Source organism: Debaryomyces fabryi (assembly GCF_001447935.2).
Source record: "Debaryomyces fabryi strain CBS 789 chromosome Unknown contig00149, whole genome shotgun sequence".
Classification (NCBI taxonomy): Eukaryota; Fungi; Ascomycota; class Pichiomycetes; order Serinales; family Debaryomycetaceae; genus Debaryomyces; species Debaryomyces fabryi.
The window spans coordinates 1-24551 of NW_015385575.1; the positions used below are offsets into that span (position 1 = coordinate 1).

The 24551-nt window shown below is 35.8% G+C and overlaps 11 protein-coding genes across 11 annotated transcripts; 5 read left to right on the forward strand and 6 right to left on the reverse strand.

Moving 5' to 3' along the window:
* Positions 1-440: 440 nt before the first annotated feature.
* On the reverse strand, positions 441-2086 carry DHH1 (DExD/H-box ATP-dependent RNA helicase; the record flags this gene model as incomplete). The annotated part of the gene is made up of 2 exons (XM_015613701.1): positions 441-1977; positions 2076-2086. 2 exons carry the CDS (start codon positions 2084-2086, stop codon positions 441-443), a joined length of 1548 nt encoding a protein of 515 aa, XP_015465461.1.
* A 670-nt stretch (positions 2087-2756) lies between these two features.
* On the reverse strand, positions 2757-3008 carry AC631_04873 (uncharacterized protein; the record flags this gene model as incomplete). Its single annotated transcript, XM_015613702.1, has 1 exon — positions 2757-3008. One exon carries the CDS (start codon positions 3006-3008, stop codon positions 2757-2759), a length of 252 nt encoding a protein of 83 aa, XP_015465462.1.
* A 147-nt stretch (positions 3009-3155) lies between these two features.
* RIA1 (GTPase) lies at positions 3156-6311 on the forward strand (the record flags this gene model as incomplete). The annotated part of the gene is made up of 1 exon (XM_015613703.1): positions 3156-6311. One exon carries the CDS (start codon positions 3156-3158, stop codon positions 6309-6311), a length of 3156 nt encoding a protein of 1051 aa, XP_015465463.1.
* A 212-nt stretch (positions 6312-6523) lies between these two features.
* AC631_04875 (uncharacterized protein) lies at positions 6524-7975 on the forward strand (the record flags this gene model as incomplete). The annotated part of the gene is made up of 1 exon (XM_015613704.1): positions 6524-7975. The coding sequence occupies one exon, from the start codon at positions 6524-6526 to the stop codon at positions 7973-7975; it is 1452 nt and encodes a 483-aa protein (XP_015465464.1).
* Positions 7976-8254: 279 nt separating this feature from the next.
* On the forward strand, positions 8255-8683 carry AC631_04876 (uncharacterized protein; the record flags this gene model as incomplete). Its single annotated transcript, XM_015613705.1, has 1 exon — positions 8255-8683. The coding sequence occupies one exon, from the start codon at positions 8255-8257 to the stop codon at positions 8681-8683; it is 429 nt and encodes a 142-aa protein (XP_015465465.1).
* An 82-nt stretch (positions 8684-8765) lies between these two features.
* Positions 8766-10835, reverse strand: AC631_04877 (uncharacterized protein; the record flags this gene model as incomplete). Its single annotated transcript, XM_015613706.1, has 1 exon — positions 8766-10835. The coding sequence occupies one exon, from the start codon at positions 10833-10835 to the stop codon at positions 8766-8768; it is 2070 nt and encodes a 689-aa protein (XP_015465466.1).
* Positions 10836-10988: 153 nt separating this feature from the next.
* AC631_04878 (uncharacterized protein) lies at positions 10989-12011 on the reverse strand (the record flags this gene model as incomplete). Its single annotated transcript, XM_015613707.1, has 1 exon — positions 10989-12011. The coding sequence occupies one exon, from the start codon at positions 12009-12011 to the stop codon at positions 10989-10991; it is 1023 nt and encodes a 340-aa protein (XP_015465467.1).
* A 163-nt stretch (positions 12012-12174) lies between these two features.
* TAF145 (Taf145p) lies at positions 12175-15591 on the forward strand (the record flags this gene model as incomplete). The annotated part of the gene is made up of 1 exon (XM_015613708.1): positions 12175-15591. One exon carries the CDS (start codon positions 12175-12177, stop codon positions 15589-15591), a length of 3417 nt encoding a protein of 1138 aa, XP_015465468.1.
* Positions 15592-16211: 620 nt separating this feature from the next.
* ZCF23 (Zcf23p) lies at positions 16212-17849 on the reverse strand (the record flags this gene model as incomplete). The annotated part of the gene is made up of 1 exon (XM_015613709.1): positions 16212-17849. The coding sequence occupies one exon, from the start codon at positions 17847-17849 to the stop codon at positions 16212-16214; it is 1638 nt and encodes a 545-aa protein (XP_015465469.1).
* Positions 17850-20007: 2158 nt separating this feature from the next.
* On the forward strand, positions 20008-21771 carry AC631_04881 (uncharacterized protein; the record flags this gene model as incomplete). The annotated part of the gene is made up of 1 exon (XM_015613710.1): positions 20008-21771. The coding sequence occupies one exon, from the start codon at positions 20008-20010 to the stop codon at positions 21769-21771; it is 1764 nt and encodes a 587-aa protein (XP_015465470.1).
* Positions 21772-22044: 273 nt separating this feature from the next.
* Positions 22045-23646, reverse strand: AC631_04882 (Invertase; the record flags this gene model as incomplete). The annotated part of the gene is made up of 1 exon (XM_015613711.1): positions 22045-23646. One exon carries the CDS (start codon positions 23644-23646, stop codon positions 22045-22047), a length of 1602 nt encoding a protein of 533 aa, XP_015465471.1.
* Between the last annotated feature and the right edge of the window lie 905 nt (positions 23647-24551).

Sequence of the window (24551 nt, forward strand, 5' to 3'; positions counted from 1 at the left end):
AAAAAAAAAAAATAATAAATAAATAAAAATGGCATAGAAAATTGTAAAATGGAAAGCTTACTCAACCGGGAAAATGAAATGGAAAAGGAAAGCACAAGATCCATATATCTAACAAAAATCTATCATATAAGAACCAAGTACCAAAAATAAATGCTCGTAAATCATTAAATAATATACCAAAAAAATACAGGAATCGTTAATTATCAAGGTAAACTTATCAGTTCTTTAATTTTTCTTATTATACTTCGATGCCATTTTCCTAGTAACTCTATTTTAGCCAAATATGAAGTTATACTTTGGGATCTCTTTTTTTTTTTTTTAGTTGGTTTTTATCTTTTTTTTTTATTTTTTTTTATTATTTATTTCACGATCAATTTAAATACAAATAAAGCACATTGGAACAAAATCGCACAATCACAAGAGTGTAAAACTACTTTGTTTTATTGGAATTGTTGTGGTTGAGATTGGGGTTGTGGTTGTTGGTATTGTGGGTTAGCATACTGTGGTTGAGGTGGATATCCGTTGAATTGAGGAGGGATTTGTTGTTGAAATTGAGGAGGATAGCCAGGGTATTGTTGCGGTGGCATCTGACCTTGACTTGGATGAACTTGTTGAGGAGGGATTGGACCATTTGGTGCCTGTTGAGACAATCCACCGGCATTAGGGTTTACCTCAGGTTGGCCCTTGTATTCATAACCACTCTTTTTATGAACGGTCTCGTTTCCCTTTGGTAATTGATCAATTTTGAAAGGTCTTGGAACCGCTGCTTCGTTTTCAGCAACGTACAAGGACTTATCAATGGTAGCTGGAATTGGTTTAATTTCTGTACCCAATTCTTGTTCAATTTTGTACAAATTATAACGGTCATTCCAACTCATCAAGTTAATAGCCAAACCTAAATGACCAAATCTACCAGAACGACCAATTCTATGTAAGTAGGTTTCAGCTGTCTTTGGGAAATCAAAATTGATGACAACGTTAACTGCCTGGATATCTATACCTCTGGTTAATAAATCGGAACAAACCAAAACACGCACTTTGCCTTGTCTAAATTCGTGGAATACTTTATTTCTAGCATGTTGAGGCATCTTCGCGTGAGAGTAGTAACAGGAGTAACCTAATTCAGTAATTTTTTTGGCTAAAAGCTCAACACGGTTTGTGGAGTTACAAAAGATGATTGCTTGATTAATTTGTAATTTACTGAATAAAGTATTCAAACAGTGTAATTTTTGCTTTTCTTCAACGAAAGCGTAGAATTGTGAAATACCTCTCAAGGTTAATTCATCCATTAAATTAATTTCGTATGGTTTGGTCAAATGCTGATCCATAAAGGATTTGACTGCTAATGGGAAAGTTGCAGAGAACAACAATGATTGTCTGGTGGCAGGAAAGAAGGCTAAAATCTGCTCGATAATACCCTTAAACTCTCTGGACAACATCTTGTCCGCTTCATCCATAACGAATAATGGGCATTCTGATAAGTCTGCCACCTTTCTGGAAGCCAAATCTAAAACTCTACCTGGCGTACCGACCAAAACGTGAACTGGATCGTTCAATCTCAAAATATCATCTCTTAAAGAAGTCCCACCAGTGGTGACCATACATTGAAGACCCAAATGTTTTCCCAAGGTTCTAACAACTTGTGATGTTTGTAACGCCAATTCTCTAGTTGGGACTAAAATCAATGCCTGGATCTTATTTACTTTCGGTCTAACTTGTTGCAAGCATGGAATAACAAACGAAGCAGTCTTACCCGTCCCGTTCTTTGCCCTGGCCAATATATCTCTACCTGCAAGTGCCATTGGGATCGATTCTTCTTGCACTGGCGATGGTTTTTCAAATCCCGCCTCGAAAATACCCATCAATAATTCTCTCTTTAACGGAAAGTCCTCAAATGTCTTCCCCTTCGTATTTAACACATCTTCTGTTTGTGGTCTAGTATCCTTTTGCGGAATATTTAATGATTCTTTCCAGTTTCTTAATCATATTAGTATACCATTTCTTTTTATTGATAGAAACAAGTTCTGATCACCAATTTATAAGCTTATAAAACTTTCAAAAAATAAAATACTTACTGATCTGTCATATCGTATGGTTATGAAAATATGTATATATCGATATGTTTAGCGTTTAAAATATTCGACTTGTAAAAGTTTTGTTATAGGTATAATACAAGTAATTAATGCAGTGAAATTTAACAATAAAGCACGAGTTTATTCAAATAGTTGTGCAAATATATCTGGTTGTGTTAGAAACGTAATCTAGTATTAATTAAGATTGATTAGTATATAGACCAAAACTATACTCTCTGTTCATAGACTATTAATTTGACAGTCTTCGACTTCGAGGTTTTTGGTAAACCCACGATTCATATTCTCTATATGTTACCCGGATAATAAACTATTTATCATACTATAGACGTATACATGGATAAATGGACATACAGTGGTAGATGGTAGTATGGAGTAAGGAGAGATGTAGTTTATTCTCTATCTATTGTTCTTTGAAGAATGAAATTCCCAAAATTGTGCCCAAAATAGGCATTATCACAATTGAGTTGACTGTTGACACTGTGTGCCTTAGATATTTTGCATTAAATAGACACTACGTACTTGTATTAAGTACCTCGTATGTGTACAAAGTATACGATGTCTTATCTTGTAGTTATATCGAAGGTCGGATCCACTGGCGTGAATTCCTTATGTTGCACTAATTCATAGAGCGTTGTTGCAATCTAGTGTGACGATACCATAATATTATTCGTCATCGTTCTTGGCAATGAACTGGGCAATTTTTTCATTCACCTGTGATTCATTAACCATTTTGGTAAGCATGCCTTTCATTATATCAGATTCCTTAACGTCTGGTATGAGTAAATTGTTCTCTTGTAGCTGGGCCATCGTCAAGTTAAACGGATATACACAAGACTCTGACGAACACAGTATTAGTGCCAAAGATGGTTGTAGCAAGTGCTGCTTCATGGGAGAAGAACATAATGGACATTCCATGGCGAAATAACGAATACTAAATTATCTCGGGTCAAATATTTGATCACCTCATCACTCTAAATACAGTGCGATTTTTCAACCAAAGATAAAGAAAGGCAAAAGTACTCTTCTGGTTGTTTAGTCATAGTGATATAAATATATAAGATCATGAGATTATCAGCAGATACGGTTAAAGCATTGCAACTGGATGCATCTAACATTAGAAATATCTGTATTTTAGCGCATGTTGATCATGGTAAGACATCTTTAAGTGATTCGCTTCTTGCTACAAATGGGATTATCTCACAAAGAATGGCTGGTAAAGTTAGATATTTGGATTCTCGAGAAGATGAGCAATTGAGAGGTATCACAATGGAAGCTTCGGCGATATCGCTTTACTTCAAAGTCATGCGTAGGAAAGAACTGAAGGAGGGTCAAACAGAACCTGAAACTGAAATTAAAGAGCATTTGATCAATTTGATCGATTCACCGGGTCATATTGACTTTTCGTCGGAAGTTTCTACTGCATCGAGATTGTGTGATGGTGCTGTAGTGTTAGTTGATGTTGTTGAGGGTGTTTGTTCTCAAACCATCAACGTTTTGAGACAGTGTTGGGTTGATTCATTAAAGCCAATCTTGGTTTTAAATAAGATTGACAGGTTAATAACCGAATGGAAATTGACTCCTTTGGAGGCATATCAGCATTTATCAAGAGTTATAGAGCAAGTTAATTCTGTTATTGGTTCATTTTATGCGGGAGAAAGGATGGAAGACGATATGATTTGGAGGGAAAAGGGTGCAATTGGTGAGTTTGTTGAAAAGGATGATGAAGATATCTACTTTTCTCCTGATAAAAATAATGTTATATTTTCGTCAGCTGTTGATGGTTGGGCATTTTCTATCAATACCTTTGCAAAAATTTATCTGGCGAAATTAGGATTTTCTCATAGCGTTTTATCGAAAACTCTATGGGGAGATTTTTATCTTGACATGAAAAACAAGAAGATCATTCCAGGTAAAAAACTTAAAACAACAAATGCTTCAGCCAAGCCATTATTTGTGTCTTTGGTTTTAGAACAAATATGGGCTATCTATGAGCATTGCATCATAGAGAGAAATCAAGAAAAGCTTGAAAAAATTATTGAAAAATTAGGAACCCAAGTAAACCCCAGAGATTTGCGTTCAAAGGAATATAAAAAATTATTGAATTTGATTATGTCGCAATGGATTCCGGTAAGTCATGCCTTATTGGGTGCTGTAATAGACTCTATTCCAAGTCCAATTATAGCGCAGCAGAAACGAATAGGCAAGTTATTGGACGAATGTATTTATAATGCGGTAGATGATACACAAGAAAAGTCTAGTTTGCTTGATCCCGCATTCGAACATGCTATGCTTAATTGCGATTCATCTGATGCAGAGAACCATACTATGGCGTATGTTTCCAAAATGATTTCGATTCCAGAAGCAGATTTACCAAAAGATATTGCGTCAGGTTCTGTTTTAACAGCAGATGAAATCATGGAAAGAGGAAGAAAGGCAAGAGAATTAGCTAAAAAGGCTTCAGAAGCGGCGGCTGTTTTACAAGATAGTAAAACGCAGGATGAATTTAGTTTACCTCAACAAACCAAGGATCCATTTGAATGGGAATTCGAAGAGGATGATTTCGAAGGAGAAGACACCGATGATGATGAAAACCAAAGCACGCCAGAAACTCTCATAGCATTTACTCGTATATATTCGGGGTCTTTAAGCAAAGGTCAAAATATCACCGTTGTTGGTCCGAAGTATGATCCTTCTATACCCAATGACCACGAAAATAATAAAGATCAAATATCGTATAATATTGAAATTAAAGATTTGTTTTTGATCATGGGAAAAGAGTTTGTTAAAATGGATAAGGTCCCCGCTGGTAATATTGTAGGAGTTGTTGGTCTTGATTCAATAGTGTTCAAAAATGCAACCTTATGTTCAGAGATTAAGGACAAGCCTTATGTTAATTTAGCTTCTTCCTCAACATTAATTCACAACAAGCCAATTATGAAGGTCGCTGTTGAGCCTACGAATCCAAGTAAATTAGGTAAATTGGAAAGAGGACTTGAAATGCTCTCTAAAGCGGATCCTATATTGGAATGGTACGTTGACGATGACTCGGGTGAAATAATTATGTGTGTTGCAGGGGAACTTCATTTAGAAAGAAGTTTGAAGGATCTAGAAGAAAGGTTCGCTAAAGGATGTGAAGTTAGTGTGAAAGAGCCTGTTATTCCCTTCAGAGAAGGACTTGCAATTCATCAAGCTGATAAGCGCGACGATGATGATGATGAAGAACTTACATTAGAAGGGATTGATTTGGATTTTGAAACCTTCCCATTACCTACAGAAGTGACTAAGTTCTTAATCGATAACGAATCTGATATCACTAATATGGTAAACGTCAATCGTAAAACAGATACATCATCAGACAACTTGTTGCAATTTAAAGATAAGCTTGTTGCTGCATTCGAAGAAAGCGATGATGCTAACCGAATTAAGCAAGAAACAGGATTCAAACTGCTTGGAGATCTTGTTGAGAGCATCGTTTCATTAGGTCCAAAGAGAGTGGGTCCTAATATTCTTATTGAGAATAAAGCCAATAATAACAAAATGAGACGTTTATTCAACAAAAGCACTGATAATACCAAATTTGAATACGAGAACAATGTATTGAATGGATTCCAACTTGCAATGAACGAAGGACCTTTGGCATCTGAATGCATGCAGGGTGTTTTAGTTGTACTTCGCAAGAGTGAAACAACCCAGGATGCTAATACTGATGAATCTAAAATCTCCAATCTTCCCGGGAGAGTTATCACCTTTACTCGTGATTTGATTCATCAATCTTTCTTGCTGAAAGCACCTCGTTTATTCTTGGCTATGTACACATGTGATATTCAGGCCTCAGCAGAAGTTTTGGGTAAGGTGTACGCTGTTGTTCAAAGAAGGGGTGGTTCCATTATATCAGAAGAAATGAAGGAAGGTACTCCATTCTTCACCATTGAAGCACGTATCCCTGTGGTGGAAGCATTTGGTTTCTCTGAAGATATAAGAAAAAAGACTTCTGGTGCTGCAAGTCCACAGTTAGTTTTCGACGGTTTTGATATGTTAGATATTGATCCATTTTGGATTCCACATACAGAAGAAGAGCTTGAAGAACTCGGTGAGTTTGCTGAAAGAGAAAACGTTGCGAGAAGATACATGAATACAATTAGAAGACGTAAAGGTTTGTTTGTTGATGAAAAGGTCGTCAAGAATGCGGAGAAACAAAGAACTTTGAAGAAGGATTAGTCTAGTTGTCTTTAGATGTAATAAATTATTTAAGTTCAGGTTTGTGTCACTTAGTCTAATCCACAAACTTCTCTAACGAGGCCATCTAAAAAAAATTGTAGTAATATATCGCCATAATATCTTCAAAGACTGGAATTAAATCGTAGATTCAGATAGTAATTGATGGAAAGATCCCAGATAAGAAGCAGACAGATTTATATGTTTCAAATATAATGCCTATTAAAGAATCGAATTCTAGTCTGGTCGAAAAGGAAGCAAACGCACTTAAAGCACAAAACCCCAATCAACATAACCAAGAACCAAATAGTAATGGTAAGAATATAGCAGGTAAGCTTGATCCACAAAAGTTGTTTGATTTGGTTTCCAAAAACTATGATACTTGGCTGCAGGTAATGAGTAAGCAGTTTAAGGATGAAGAAAATTTTCTGCCGTTTCCTAAAGATGAATCGATGGATAAAAATTCACAACCGATTTTCAACTACACATTGTTAGAGGCGCTCGAGAAGGCGTCTTCAGATTTTTCAGAAAAAATGAATGATATAAATATAGAGAATGGGAAGAAAGAGGTACCGAAAGTTGAACAAGATAAATACAAATCACTACAAACATCTCACGAGGTGGAAAATTCAAATGTGGAAAAACCTTCTTCAACCTCATGTGAAGCTTTATTAAAAGAGTCAGAGATCAACTTTCTTCGGAACAAAATAACGCAAATGATAGCATCTAATAATTTCTCAATAAATAATAACTACAAGGCCCCAAAGCGAGAAGGGTTCTCGCTCTATGATACGCGAGATGAAGAAGGGTTACACGACGGCAATACGGATCAGTTTTATGACGATGATCAGGATGATTATGATTTGGAGGAAGTGCAAGGTGACTTTCTGTATGATTATCCGGGGCAACGTCATATAGAAGTGGAATTGAATACAGCACCTGAATGTGAAACACATGGGTTTGAAGAATGTGATTGTCCGATATTTCATGCAGGTAGAGGAAGTGAATATACTAATGGCTCATACGGTTTTGATGAAGATGAAGATGGCCCATCTTGTGAGTTCACGTTCGAGTATGATCATAAAGGAAAGTTAGTGCCCACATATAGTAACGTGGAAGAAAAATTAAGATTAATGAACTTGGAGTCTAGAATTTCATCAAATGCTAATCGTAAGAACTTGCAATTGCCTTCAATTAATGAAATAAGTGCCGGCGTGTCTCATAATACAAATAATTCATCATCAAAAAGTAAAAAAAAGAATAAGAAGAAAAAACGAACCAATTCTAATACGACGAGTTCGAAGCAGTCAAAAACAACTTCGGATCAATGCAACAACACAAATGTACATAGCAATCCAGTATTTGGTTCTTGTTGCTTATTTTGCGAGTATGAAGTAATCTATGGCGCAAAGCCTCGCCAGATGATAAAATGGTACGACCAGAGAGTCCAGAAAGAAGAGCAGAGAAGGCTAGAAATAAAAACAAAGCTTGAAAATGCCAAACTGAGAGCATTAAGGAAGCAAAGAGAGTTAAGGCAAAAGCAATTACAGCAAAATAGCTTAGAACATCCACCTTCACATACAAAAGCAGAAGATACTAAAATACCAAACAGCCCCAAAGATGAAGTTCGACTCGATAGCTTGGAAGTTAACAATGACCTCAAATAGTAACTAGTAATATCCAAACAATTTTACTAAAGGTATATATATCTGTATATTAGTCATACCTAGCACAGTTTAATAGTACATAGCTTTTTTGGCGCACTAATGAAAAATATATCCCTCCACGACAAGGGTCACATGAAATTGATCTTGTGGATTGGGATACGGATTGCTATCTTGTACTAGGAAATGGGTATAATAAAGATGATTTCGTCGTTAAAATGAGATAAAAATTAATCATATTGGTTATATTGGTTATTTTTTATTGCTAATTATTAAAATATCATGATATCAAGAAGTGCTTCCGAAACACCTGCAATAAGAGGTGGATCATTTACCCCAGGACCAAGCCATATGAATAGTTCGATTACGTGGGTCAAAGATTGGTATATTCCCGAGATAACTAACACATCATTTCAGAACAATGGAGGTAGTTTTGAACCTCAAAGTATAAAATTGAAGGGATGGCACAGAACTAGTGTTGATTCGAACAATAATCCGGCTGTGAAATTTGATTCTGATGATACGTTGGACTTAAATAACTGGAAGTACTATAAAGTAGTGGCAATTACGAACCATTCAGAAGATGAAGGCGTCGCAGAAAATAGTAATGGTGAAGGTGATATTGCATCGAAAGATGAATTAAGTTCAGCCTTGAGCATCAAAAATAAGGATGAAGAAATTGTTTCATTATCGGGCATTACAGACACCTAATATTGGTTGTTAAATATATTATATACGTTAAAGGTATGTATTCCTCTTCTAATTCGTTCTATAAGTATTTAGGATAGAATAGCTAATTCTTCTTGTTAGCCTGTTTCAAACAGATAAAGCACATTGCTCGCCTAGAAAGATTAACAGCTTGTTGCAACTCGCATTGTTTCTCAAAATTCCAGCTGTCTAGCTCTGGTATAGAAGTAACGTCGATTCCTTCTCTTTCTAAGCTCTGGAATTTCTTTCTTACATTCTGTAAGCGTATCATTTCTCTTGGATCACCCAGCGGTGAACATACAATCAACATGGCATTTTCTGGTAACGAAGAGTATATTCTTTTGAGTCTTTCATTGAGCTTGCGAAATATATAGCTCTTATCTTCGTCTAAAACGTCGTCCGATTCAGATTTCTCTTCTGATATCCCAAGATACCCATCATACGTCTTTGGGATCGGGGACCAGCCTTTATTAAATTCAAGTTCTCTCAATTTCAAAAGAGTTAAATCTGTATCATCAATTTTATCTGATAGGTGATCAATTGCTTCGTCATCGTTACTAATTTGTATTTTCTGTAATTGATTTTGAGAATCCTTAGAATTAGTATCACGAACTGGAGTATAATCTATAAACAAGGATTTTATGGGATCATGAGATGAGCTGCTTTTGATACTTAAACGATCCTTATTAATTCTTTCAAATAATGAGATTTCATTCATGTTTTTTCCAAAATATTCACCTTCCTGTAATTTCACCTTAATTAAATCTAGACATGCTTTTGCGTCTTCTACTGATGAGTGGCCATCACCCACATTCTCACCTTCTTGGATCAGCCTATTCAAATATTTTTCAGAAAGCCATTTCAAAGAAGGTTTCAGGGGAGGGCCTCTGTGGTGTTCATATACGAGGGCTGTATCAATGATTCTTGGGTGTTTTATGTGCATAACATTCAAATCAGATTCCAATGAATGACCAATTAGAATATCATCAGTTGATACAATGCTGATTATCTTCTCTTGAATATCATTCAAGTTAGTTGTAATGCCTGCTAATTTTGCTTCCGTAATTCCAGAATATTTTGTGAGATAATCTGTGATAATCTCTTCTGGTTTGACTAACAGATCCAATACAATTTCGCCTTGAAAATTGATTAGTGATATACGTGTCAATACCTTACCCGATGCCGATTGACAAAATTCACAATCCAATGCAAAAGTATGCGACCCTTCATGGTCAAAACTCTTGGTTTGAACCCAACCATTCGAATCTACGTTAATAGACTCACCATCATCAATTAAGCTAGAATGAATAGGATAGTTATTTTGACTCATGCTTTCTTTACTCAATAAAAGATCCCACAATGTTAATTTAGCCTTTCTCAGGCTATCTATCTGATCTTTCTTTTCTTTCTTAGTCAAAGGTACATTAGTGAGCGTGTGTAACGCCAGAAATAAGGAATCCTTACTACCTGGTGCAGTTACTTGAATCATTGAGTCAAAATTTTCTTTAAAAAACTCTAATTCCTCAATTTTCAAAGTTTGAGACATGGGTATAAATTTATCATCTGCATAAGGAGAATTTGGTTCTAAAAACTCGTCTGTGACCAATCCTGGAACAAAGCAGAATACTATCTTTTTTATTTCTGTTACTTGTTTTAATCTTATCCAAGATAAATTATGATTTAGATCTTTACTGAAAATATGAATGATCAAATCTCGAATATTTGTGAGTGAAAGCTTCTTGATAGATGGATGCTTTTTGTCTGCACTTGCGCTTGTAACTAACTCGAATGAGGGTGGTTCTTGCGATTTTTTTAACTTCTTTTTGTGAATTTTAGTCTCAGGTTTCAATAAGCTATTCTTGTTATTATTAGATGTGACAGAAGATGCTGATGACCTTCTTCTTTTTGGTCGATCGCTGAGAGATTGTTTTAATCCCTCATATTTGTCTTTGAATCCACTCAATGATGTGTCGACATCTGTTTCTTCATTTACAGACGTGATTGAAACTGCTGAATCTCGTCTACTTCCATTCGATGCCTTCAAGAATTCTGCTACCTGATGACGGGGATTTTCTTCCTCTTCCAAGTTGGAAATCGAAATTGATAGCCTAGCTGTATTTCTACTAAGTGGGTCGTTTGCTTCAACTTCTGGCATAACACTTGGAATAAATTGGATGTAACATTATTGTTAGCTAGTCTTTTTTTGTTTTCAGGTAGACTCTGAAATATTGTCGGAGATGTTCCGCGCTTGTATACAGGGTGCCATCAAGTTTACATATATAATATAGTGACAAATAAGTTATGATTCCTATTGTAGATTCTCTAAAACTTCTTCAAGTGATATACCTTGCTTCCTCCGTATATCATGAGTTTTCTTTGTGTTCTTGTAATCAGTCAAAAGCAATAAAAATAAATCATTTTTACATTCTTCAGCTTTATGGTGTTCTGCTGTATTTTGGTTAACATACGAGTTCGAGAAGTCTAAGTAGGCATTGTACACTCGATTGAGCTTATTGAATTCATTTTCATTTGAAAGAATATTGTACTTTGATTTGTCCTTTTCATGGACTATGGGTGTGGCCAATATTTGTATTTTGCTCCATGAATCCCACCCTTTTGGTGACAAGAGACATATATGTAAATATTCACCATTAACGCTGTGATCTGATTCATATATAGCAATCGCCTCGGGTTTGTTCAGTTGGATTCGTGGTGTTTTGGTTGTGTGCTGATGGCCAATTTGCAGCAAAAAGTGCAATAGAACTTTTTCACTGGTAATAAGTGCTTGCGTGTTCGATGTACATACGAACGTGCCACCATGTTTTAAGGATATAAACCTAAATAGCTGTTGTAAGAATACGCTTCTCGGTGATAAATGGTCATTCTTAAGCTCTGTGTTATCAAGCACCACAATTAATTCAAATGATAAGGGCATATCACAACACCCCGGAGGAAAGTTTAATTCCCCATCCTCTAGTCCGTACCCGTTTGTATCCTCCCCGTATTGTATCTTCTTTAAGTAATAGGCGTATTCTTCTGCAAATTGGTTCTTTTCTTGTAGCCTTCCCTCACTGTTATCAAAGGAATTTAAAAACTCAATTGCATGTATAACATCCTCTGTGTCTCCTAGAACTGTTATTACGGTTACTTTTCTGTGTGTATTCTGTGATAATTCTCTCCTAAGATATTTATCGAAGATGTTTAGGTTAGAAATGATATAGATATCATAGTCATTTGTATATAAATAATTTATAGACAGGGTTGTATATTGATGTAATATTATTATTATATCCTTCTGGGAAGGTCTTGTATCAAAAATGGATGTACTCATGTTAATATGTATCTCTTGAAGTGTATTCGTCTATTAGCTAGAGCTTAGACTGTTGTTATAGTATTTTGTTTTTTGTGTAATTTTTTTAACAGGCTATATCAAATGATCATAAAAACTACAAATATACATTATTATTCCAGTTGTATCGATAGTAGTCCCAGCTATGGATAAACCTAGGAAACAAGTCAAAGGAGGAGATTCCACTGCTGAAGGATCTTATAATCAATTTATTGGAGATTCATCGAATTTACCCAATGACCAGATAATTAATGATATATTCCTGGCTCGTAAGACCCAGCATGCTGAAGATGCTGTAGATTATGAAGATATTGATGAATTAGCTGATGATGATGAAATCAATTTTGATGAAATCCAAGACGCAAGTATTTCTCAGCGACATGTAGATGATAACGAAGATGAGCTTCAAGGACAAGCCGATGAACAATTTGACAATATGTTTGGAGACGATGGCAATGAAGAAAATCACATAGATGAAAATAAGTTTGGATCGTATTCTGACAATAACAATCGTTTATTTAATGACTTGAATGAAAACAACCATTCGATAGATGATGATGGTTTTCATGATTTGAATATGGGTGGAATATTTGAAGATGATATACAAAATAAGGAGAATAATTCTGCACAATCAGATAGAAAACGATCACGTACATTGGAACTGGAAGAAAGTAGAAGACTCAAGAAACAAAAGCTTGCAAGAATAGTAAAGAAACTAGAAGAAAGAAATACGAAGAGAAGTTTGGAGTATTATTTCCCGAATTATGCTAAGGACAAGCCCTTTAACAACCACACATTGTTTCTTCCACCTCCGAAATACTACTCCTATCTTCGTCCCCCAATAGCATTAAAATCCAACGTCAAGCCATTAATTCCACATAAATTATCATTGGAAATTGATGTTGACCAAAGAAAATTATTTAAAGCCAAAAGGTTGCCATCAAATAACCGTTCGGTCTCTGCAAAGAATCACATTATTAATATCACACAAAATGATTTAGAAATAATACAAAAATTGGAAAAAAAGGGAGTACAGAAGGTGTCTAATTTGAACCCGATTTCATTCTTAAGCCTGGATGGAACAAATAATGATAAGTTTTCTGAATTCCCTAAAGATTTGATTCTCTCTACGACTTATTGGGATGATGATGCTATTATCAATGCAGGTGACAAAAAATATGAATCTAGAGTGCCTGTCAAGGTTGAGCAAAGATCGCTAGATATAGAATCTGATTACGAAGAAGATGAAAACATTTTTAATGGACAAATCACTGAGAAGAATTTGAAGTTAGACATGAATGACCCTAATTTGTTATTTGTCCCAGATAAGTCAGTATCAGAAAAAACGAATTCCAAGGCTGTCATTCCTACTAATGAAAAGTTATTAGAAATGAAATTCAATATTTCTAACGATAAAGAATACGAAATATTAAAGAATAATTACAATACAAAGGTCAGAAGTCAATTAAGTAACTTAAATATTGAACACTCTATTCCAGCATTAAGGTTACAAACGCCTTACTATAGAGTCAAGTTAACTAAAGAAGATGCCAGGACATTTCATAGGCCTAAATTTAATATAAGGCCAGGTACATTAATAAGTTTTTCTAAGTTGAAATTACGCAAGAAGAAAAAAGATAGAGGTAAAACATCACAAGAAATATTTACAAAGTCTTCAGATTTAACCACCTCAGACACAAGTACACTTATTGGAATGGAATACGCAGAGGAATATCCTCAAATTTTATCCAATTTTGGTATGGGTTCTAAATTGATTAATTATTATAGGAAGGAAAAGGAGGACGATAATTCAAGACCAAAGGCTCCGTTAGGTGAAACTCATGTTCTTGGAGTGGAAGACAGATCACCATTCTGGAATTTTGGACATGTTGCTAAAGGAGATTTTGTGCCCACTCTATATAATAATATGATACGTGCTCCGGTCTTCAAACATGACCCTTCTCAAACCGACTTCTTACTAGTTAGATCTCAGGGTGCTGGTAATCATCAAAAGTATTTCTTGAGAAATATTAATCATCTCTTCGCCGTAGGAAATACTTTCCCTGCGGTGGAAGTTCCAGCTCCTCACTCTAGAAAAGTTACTAATACTTCCAAAAACAGGCTAAAGATGATTGTGTTCCGTGCAATGAATATGAATGATGAATCTCGTGTTTCTGTGAAGACCATTGCGCATCACTTTCCAGATCAAAACGATATGCAGAATCGTCAACGATTAAAAGAGTTTATGGAATATCAAAAACACGGAGAGGATCAAGGATATTGGAAAATTAAGAACACTGATATTGTGCCATCAGAAGACGAGATTAGATCTATGATTACTCCTGAAGACGTGGCTTTATTAGATAGTATGCAATACGGGCAGCAAACATTGGAAGATTTGGCCTTCTTGTTCAGTAATGAAGCAGGATCCAAAAAAGAGGACATGAAGAAGGAAAACAAAAAGGACAAATCTAAGGATGAAAATGCCAGTGATGGAGAAAAAGAGAAAGAAAAGCCAAAAGAGAAGAATGAGAAAGAGAAGAAATCCAAATTAAAAGATAAAGACAATGATAAAGATAGAGATAGGGATCTTGAAGAAGAAGAAGAGCTCGCCCCATGGAATTTAACGCGTAATTTTGTAAATGCTAATCAGACTAAAGCAATGCTTCAACTTAATGGTGAAGGAGACCCTACAGGCATTGGGTTAGGGTTTTCTTTTTTCAGATCTACACAGAAAAGCAGTTTCACCCCATTATTTACACCTGTTAAGGAAAATGTTCCTAAAAATAATACAGCAGCATATCAGCAAAAGCTTTACGAGAATGAAGTTTCAAGAATATGGTATGCTCAGAGAAGGTCTTTGACCGTAGATCAACTGGATGGTCATGATTTGAGTACTGTGTACAATGAATATAAACCAGCTGATCATGACCGAGCAGTAAAGCATAAAATAGCGAAAGATAAAGACATTGCTATTAATGAAGAAATTGGAACTGCCGAAAACAAGGCCCTAAGGATAACAAGAAGATTCCGTGATGAAAATGGTATTGTTCAAAGAAGGGTTGATACTATTACTGATCCAAGATTAATAAGAGCATATATAAGACGGAGAAAACAAATTGAAGATGAATTATTAAGAAATGCAGAGGTTGACGATATTATTCCAACGAATGATAAAGAATTAAACAAGCTTCGTCGTAAGGCATTAGAAGAAAAATTAGCTAGTTTGGAAAAGAAAGCCAAGCTGGGAAAAGGTAGAAAGCCTTCCAAAGATGTATTACACGCGGCTGTAGCTGCGGGTGGGAAGGTTATCGATGCTAACACTGTCATGTTACCTGATGGTTCATATACGTTCGGTGGTAAAGGCATAGGTAAGGGTAAAAGTAAAACAAGAAGATGCGCTTCATGTGGTGCTTTTGGTCATATTAGAACCAATAAGTCATGCCCTTTATTTTATCAAAATAATGAAAAAGAAGCTTCAGCAGAAAGCAACTCTGTAGGTGCTGAAAATTCGGCGCCACCTCCTTCATCTTTTCCTCAGGCAGGACCTTCGGGCCAGTAGGTTTTTCCTCTTGAGTTATTTAAAAGCAGCATTAACAGTTCAGATATATACAAATCAATGACTTAGGAAATTTTTCCATAACTAAATATATTTAAAAATACATTTATTAATAAAGTACGGAAGAGACATTGATGAACAGTATGTTGCTCTACGATTACAAATAAAATAATCTCTTAAATAATATCAATTTTGACTATTTAATTTTACGTAAAATTTCATCATTCATTAATTTTCAAAATATCATACAAAAAAATTACATTCACTTCATTCCATCAGTTATCTTCTACCACCCAGTAACGATAAGGATGAATGTGCATATTCTCGTATACTGGATCAGAATTGACAAAGATCTTTTTGAATGCGGAACGTGAATAATAATAATTGGCCATACAGAAAACTTCGAATGAAATAAGGGAACCACCAAAGAGCATTGCCCTCGCAGGAGTTATTTGTGCTAACATTTTGGATTACAGTTGGATGAAAAATATATATGAATAAATATTAAATGCATGAAGAAAAAGAGTGGGTACCACGAAATATATACTTTGATTGCAAAAAGCAATCCCAGTCACACGTATTTTGCGACCTACTGATCTTTTAATATACGAAATCCTAAATAGTCAATACTTCCTTACACCTTCTCCACCAGGTAATATTGGTAAAAACTGACCAATAATTAACATTGGAATATCAAAGGGGTCTCTTTTAACGGTCCATGCAGAGCAAAATTCAATGTACTCTCTATCTGCCACATCCGAAGCTTCATTGTTAAATGCGGCAGTAGAGTTTTTTATTAATTTACATTTCGTAATAATACTCAGGTGCAAATTAACAACAGCTACCGATTTAAACAATTTAAAGTAATTAATAATTGACTCATCGTCATACATTAATTCCATTATAAAAGTCCGTTTGGATAAAATGTCCGATAAATTAAAGCCTAATATGCTTAGTAAATCGTTAGAAATAGAAACTATCTCACCTGTTCGACGCCATATAATTGATGGAGAAGAATTAAAAAGTAGTAATTTCTCGTAATCTATTAAAGATCTCTGAAAGGACATTTCCAAAAACAATAAGTCGTAGGGCTTCAACAAGTTTTTATGAGCAGAAATAAATGTTGGTCTGTAACTGGCAATGAGCTTTAATATTATTAATAAATTGTTACGTTTGGCCTGTCTCTGTTCTGGTGCTAGAGAGTTTCCCAGAAACCTCCTCTTTAAAAAGTTGGTTAACAGGTGATATGACTGTGGATAATCAAAATTAGTGATACTATGCGTATATATATCTTGGACTGACTGGTATATGTGATGACTTATTAAGGGAGATACATAATCGGTTTTGAGCAGATTGGATGATATGTTGTCTTTGTTTATAATTTCGTTTTTGGTTGTAAAGTTATCTAAACTTAGATTGCCTTCGGGTTGTAAATTTATTGGAGTATCGTTTGAAACGCCTAAAGCTATGAATGGTCTTGAATCTTTTAGTTTATTGAGTTTCCTCTTAGAATTTGAAATGCTCCCTTCATTTGAATTATCAAAACCCAACCTAGTATTATTTAACAATGTATTGGCCGGCGAAATTGTAGCTTCACCATTATATTCAGAAGCACTTGTATTTGATGGAGAAGGTGAGGATGGCTTCGAGTGTAATATAATATCCCCTAACATTAGATATTCTTGATTAAGGTAATTGGAACTGAACATAGTATCTATACTTCTCCTGTTCGAATCTATTTCAGGTTGCTCAGATATCGAATCTCTGAGTGACATCGAATCTGATTCTATTGGTTCACTATATAATAATTTATTCAAAACATCGTTCGTTGTGTCTAGCATTGTATTTGAGGGGGCCGTGGGTCTCTGATCTACGTATTGCAGTAAATTATTTACATCAGACGGGTTCTGCGTTACGCTTGCTTGTTGTATAGACTGTGCATCTCCTTTCGTGTTTGAATCTAGTTCCTGTTTAATAATGCTATGCGTAGATAAATTCTGTGGAGAATCCGTTACACTGGGGGATCTATAGCTTGACAGCATTGAATTTGTCCTTGATTTCACGTTCTTGCCGCTGGATGTATTTAAGTACTTTGCACGTTTCCTAGCAACGTCGTGGCATTGGTCGCCTAAGTTTCGCTTCACACAATTCTTGCAAGGCCTTTCATTAGAACATTGCAAGTGTTTTGAATGACAAAAAACACAGGCCTTGGAGGCCGGTTTCCTGTTTCTTTTTTCGAGTGGGCTAAGCTTTTTAGTCATCGTGACCGTTTCTATAAAATTCCTTTCAATGGTCCCTGTCTTACTGGCTTGAATCTGGGGTTTTAAGAAACTCTGGGGTATTGGATATATTTATTGTAAAAATTCCCGGGAAAATTAGGAAGTGTCCTCGGGAAACTTCGCACAGTTTTTTTTTCGGTGGGGGGAATCAATACTTACCTTAAAGTTAGCAGCTAACTTCAAGCACAATAGTAATAGTGTATGTTAACCTACAGTTCTACATGGCTATACACGTATCCAGGAATTTGTTCACTCTTCTTTTCATATAAATTTAGGGTTATTTGGAGGATCTATCGTTATGGTAAATTACTTTTGTTTATTCGGGTTTGACTCCGCTAAAACACATATCCAGCTCGTCCTCGAATTCCCTTAATTATACTTGGAATTGTTTTATCTGTACATTCTAGATAGAATAGTCTTTGCATTGAAGTATGTACAAATATGTTATCACTTACTGATACTAGTGCCACGAATTCACTATACAATTAAAGACACGGGGTTCAAACTAAGAAGTCTGATCAAGCCAAATCGAAAATGCAGCAAGTACCCCCCTCCTCCCCAGTTTTAAAACCCATCATCAGAGGTAGAATTCGCGTATTTTTCGTTTAGTTAGATCAGTTATGTGGAGGGGTTCACTTCGCATGGTAACTACAAAATCCTGGTAAACAAGATTAAACCAATAGGACTCAAAGGTAAGAGCAACCCTGACTGCATATTGATGCTTTTGGTCTTTTTTGTGGCAGATCACATTTTGTTCGGATTATCTGTTGTTCGGCGTAATTTTCATCCCTCGGCTCATGAGGATTATTATTACGTAAGAAGGTTTAGCCTTTCCTCAATTGCTCTTGCTGCTTGGATCATTTTCGCTTACGTCTGAAGTTAAATAAATACAGAAGGGCCAAAAAATGATCACATTTCTTTACTTGCACCGGCGTTACGCTGACTACTGTTATTACCTTATCTAGATATATTTTACCAAAGCGCAGTGCAATCCAACTACACAGGTGGATGTATTAGCAAACACTCATCAAGTTATCGAAACCAAGCAACTAGCCGTCTCTAATACCTTGCCCTAGCACACTATAATTATATTTATTAGCCTCTTCCAACCGAAAACATCCCTACGAACTTATCCACACTTCAAGCAACTTTATAAAATTTTTCAAATACTACGTGACTCACCTGTCTTCTTCTTCCTTCTTCATTTAACCTCTCAACAGCATAGGTGTCTAACCTAACCCCTACGATTTGTTGCCTGTATTACTGGAATTTAGTTGGTCGAACGCTCAAACCATGCATCGAGTCCCACGTATCCTATGTATCTCTGAGCGTGTAGGCACAAAAAAAATTTTGTGCCTGGAAAATGATATCGCAAATGTTTCTACGACTGTATGCAAGCTGAAGAAAGCCGTGCTCTCGAAGGAACAATACCAAATCCAAATTCTGGTCTTTAACAAGTAACGCATCTTCCCCTATGTCTGAATGCGTGAATCTTGTTCACCCTCACGCTATCTCATACTTTTTAAAAACATCCCTATTCGAACACCACATTGTTAGCCATAGATAGACTATTTCTGAATAAGCTTGTTACTCGAGAAAGCTAGTCCAATTCTATATGCATGGCTTTCGATTACACTAACATGCTTGATTTAGCCGTGCTTCTATCGGAATGATGTTCTCGGGGAAGCAATTTTTCTTGTCATTTTGGAGTACCTACTTCTTTACTCTTCCAAATGACCGACTTACGGTGGAGTGCTCGAACGATACGATATGTACATGTACTACTATTCAAAAAGAGTGTCCTCCATCATGCACTGTCAAATTTTCCACTATTTTACAGCCCACATTATCACTTTCCGCGTAGAGCCTGAGATATTGACCAATGCCGTCTCGCTATCTCTCTTACGATGACATATGTTCACGATTGTTCTGCATATTACCTGAAAATAGGCTGTATTGCTAGGAAAAAAATACATACTAAATCTCCCTGCACATAAAGAATGTCACTATTAAATACCTTTAAATGAAAAATATTTGGGGGACTATATGTTTTTTTTTATATTTTCTCTGGGTAAGAGATTCGATACTAATGATTCTACCTAGGCTTTATAACAAGAGACATAAAAATGGTATTCGATTAATGTTTGTTGCCAGTTTCGTCATACTATCTTTACACAGGTTCTTATCTGACAACGTCGAGCAATACATGCTTGAGAGCCAAGCATTGAACTTGAACCGAGAATCGAGCTTCAATCCACGGAATATAGCGTACGCTGTTTACTCACATATAAATTCGTATAACAATGGAGATGAAATGAGCGATACGGAGACGTCGAAGATTAGTGCGGAAGGTGGAGAAATATACTTCCACTGGGACGATTGGGTTGATTTGCTGCAGATCGACCACATACTTCGAAAATACCGAGCAGAGTCCCCAGAGGGTCAGTGTGATCGGGTGCTCGACAAGTTTGCGAACGTGAACGGGTATTTCATGGAGTCATATAATAAAAAGGTGTCTAGAGGTATGGCGGACTTATATTGCTTGAAGGACACACCAGCGAAGATCATTGCAGTCACGGACGAGTCCATGGTTGAGGTACCGGTCCATGGGAGGAAACGGATTGGTCCATCCAATTTGCCGGCAAATATAACCAAGGACGAGTTGGTGGAAGAGATGCTTAAAGTTCAAAACACGGAACTGTCTAAATTCGAACTGAAGCCATTGAAGAGCGCACAAAAATCTGTCAACGTTAAGGCGGAGGATTTCATATTCAATCCTGACCTTGAGATTTTCAAGTTACGGGAAAAGTTGAATACCGATACAATCAAACTGTCTGAATATACCTATTTGAAGTTTTTGGAATACTCCAACAAATTAGTGGAATATTCGGGCAGATATTTCAAATATCCTTGGATTGTTTCCGACGTGGTCCAAGGACATTCTCATCATCTAGCATATCCTTTCTTTAAAAGATTTATTGGGGATCGTGAAAGGCAAAGTGTACTTCACCACATGATACGAGCATGGTTTCAGTTTGCAGAAGCCGCAGAAATGCCGAGCTGGATAAATTACGGTTCGTTGTTAGGATGGGCACATAATGGTGTAAATATGCCATGGGATACTGATGTCGATGTTCAAATGCCGATTGTGCATTTGGACAGACTAGGAAGAGAGTATAATCAGTCAATTATACTTGAAAATCCAAGATATGGTAATGCGAAATATCTTCTTGAAATTGCGCCTACATACATAAGACAGGGAAATGGTAAAAATTTCATTGATGCAAGATTTATTGATATTAACTCAGGTCTCTATATCGATATCTCTGCTTTGTCTCATTCAGGAAGTTCTCCACCAAATGACTTATTTGACGGATTATCAAAAAAAGAAGAACACAAATCGTTACTGGTTCATTGCAAGAATTGGAATTGGCATACTCTAGATGAGATTTTACCAATAAGACACACCTATTTTGAAGGTGGTGATGCATACATACCGAACAATGTTTCCAGGATTTTGAGTAGAAAATATGGAAAGGAATCATTCACTACAAAAATTCATGCTTTCAATCATAATTATCAAAGAGATATCAGCCTTTGGGTGTCTGATGACTTATGCGAAAGCCCACCTAACATCGATAGGTTCGAAAATGATGACAAAAGTAGATTGACATTAAAAGGTGCTTGTGACGAAATAATTTTACAAGATGAATACCAAATTGCTTATGAATGTACTAAAAGACACAAGCAATTGGAAATTGATGTTGATACTAGTGTAGAATATCAAATAGATGAAAAAGGAAATTTACCTTACTTTCGAAAGGATGCATGGGATTATTATAACGACATAAATAATAATGTTGTTAATCATGACCGATGGTATATAAGAGAAGATGTTGTCTAGCATTAATTTCACAATAAGTATAACTATAGTAATTATAAAACATTGTAGTTTAATTATAATTAGATTGTTTGAGCAAGCAACAGTACATGTTGACAGCTTCCACCTTTAGAAATTCTAAAATAACCCATAACTGGTAATTATTTATCATTTACAAGGATTTCTTTCAGTAAAACAAATTTTTATAAAGTTTCTAGTAATAATCATGCTTGAAATGTGGATCGCAAAATAAAAATGCTCTAGAGCATATTTTGATATGTTCTCCTCCAAGGACTACTATTTATTTAATTCTCTAACTAGCAAGCTTTGCAATTCAAATTGACCGTCTACATTACTTCCTATCTCAATTTGATGTGGATAGTTGCCTTCACTCATGAAAAATGTGTTCGTCATAGTTTGAGTACCATCATTGAAATATAACTCTATAATATTTTTATCAACTATTCCATAGATCTTATAGACGGGAATATCGTTTTCAAAATAATGCGCAGGCTCCACGTAAGTTGAGAATTTGTTTGTAAAATACGGGTTGCTATTAAATTCTACTTTCGGAATGTCACGATTAAAGTAGAATGCAGACACACTTGTGTCAAACCCCAATTTTATTGATTCGGTACTTGAATTCGAAGCCTGTGAATGAATCAAAATCTCTAATTTGGGACTAGAGTTGCTGCCACTCCCCTGGAGAACTTTAAATGTAGTGTTAAAGTCAAGTAAGCCTGTCGAAGAGCCGAAGTCCGTAATAATCGTGTTATTCTTAGTCAACAAATGATTACTTTTTTCAACTTTGTCAGTAACATTAAGATTATTTAAAATTGGGGTTTGAATTAACGTTAGTATCTTTGTCTCAGCATTTTGATGAACATAGTCCAAAGTATACTTCCTAGCCAAGGACATCGAGCTTCTCCATGGATTAGTAGGCACAACGTTGGCATATTGCCAATTAGATGCCCACGCTAAACCGACTACGTCTTTCTCATTATCGCTGAATGTTTGGAAAGCGTAAAAGTCTTTTCCTGCGTCCATAAATCTAGTCACTGAGTCGTCTTGTTTGAATTCAAAGCCATCAAAGTCCCCAATAAAATATTGGTTCGTAGATCCACCATTTGGAGAACCTGGGTTAATTGCCAAAAACATAACCCATTTGAATTCATTAGTGTTTTCAATAGGAATCTTAATTAATCCTGGACATTCGTATTGATTTCCTAAATAACCAGATGTAAAGTTAGAATGTAAATCCCAGGTTTTCAAATCACGAGAGCCAAATATCTGGATTTTGTATTCTTGAGATTTCAGAACAACCATAATCCATTGGTCCGTATCACCATGCCAGAAAACTTTAGGATCACGGAACTGAGTAGAATTAACATCTATCACAGGATTTTTATCATATTTAGTAAATGTCTCTCCTCCATCTAGAGAATAGGCGATATCTTGCGTTTGAGTTTTTGGCGTCGAGTTGGTATATATTGCAACAACCCTCTGATCTTTGTCAATGGATTCGTCAAAAAATCCTGACGTATTATTATGATCAATCACGATGCTCCCAGAGAATATTCCTTCATCATCGTTCTGAGGACCAATTGCTACCTGGTGTTCTTCCCAATGTGTCAAGTCCTTAGAGCTAGAATGTCCCCAGTATAATGGCTCTCCCCAGATTGTATCATTTGGGTTATACTGGTAGTATGCATGCCAAAGACTGGTTTTTTTGTCATAAAACAAGCCATTCGGATCATTCATCCATCCCACATTAGGAGTCAAGTGAATTAAGGGTCTGTTATATGCAGACGTATCTTGTTCCGTATTGACAAACGAAGCAATTGCTGGCTCTAAGAGAACAATCAGCAATAATGAAGTAACCAAAGAGTTTATTTTCATTTTGAACGGTGTATATTTCTATATATTCACTTTAAACAAGTGAATATTTGGCCGTTTTATACCATAATATCTTTTTCAAGAATTATGGTTCGGATTATCTACATACTTCTGTGTCCCGCAAATAGGAGAAGACGAATTCTTCAGATGGAAAAACAACTACCAAAAAAGTCTACTTTTGTAAAGCCTGCATGTTTTCTTACATCAATAAGCATGAAATTCCTGCCAAGCAGAACCTTGAAAGCGAGAAGTCTATTGTATCTAATTGTCAAGCAATACGTTCTCATATTATTCAGAGCGAGAAATTATCCGCGCGATCATTATTCTCAATTATGGGGTAATTAAGCGTATTCAAATGCAAGAAAACAAATAACTACATATACTATCCAAAACTGCGGGAATCACAATTGGTGGAGTTAAATACCTTTCCGGCTAAGCATAGATGCCATACAACGATTGGATCCAACATGGAAGTTAATAAGTAATCATGCAGGAACAATGCTCTTCGGAAGATTTACAGTATTGCGAACGCACCCAAAACACCCAAATATCAGCTCGAGTACAATAAACTACAACCCTATTTACGTGTGGAGAAGTCTTCAGACAATAGCCTGTATGATCTTTTATTAAAATGTCGGGATTGCCTAACCAAATCTCCAAGAAATGATTTAAATAGAACAATAATCTTAATGTAATTGTAGAATAAATTGGTAGTTAAACAACTATGGTGTTCCTCAAAAAATTAGTAATTATTTCGAGCCTTTTTATCGGCTCTACAAGAGCGTACGAAAACGGATTAGGTCTTACGCCTCAAATGGGGTGGAATTCCTGGAATATCTATGGTTGTGATATCAATGAGACAGTTATTATTGAAGCAGCCGAAAAAATAAAAGAATTAGGGTTACAAG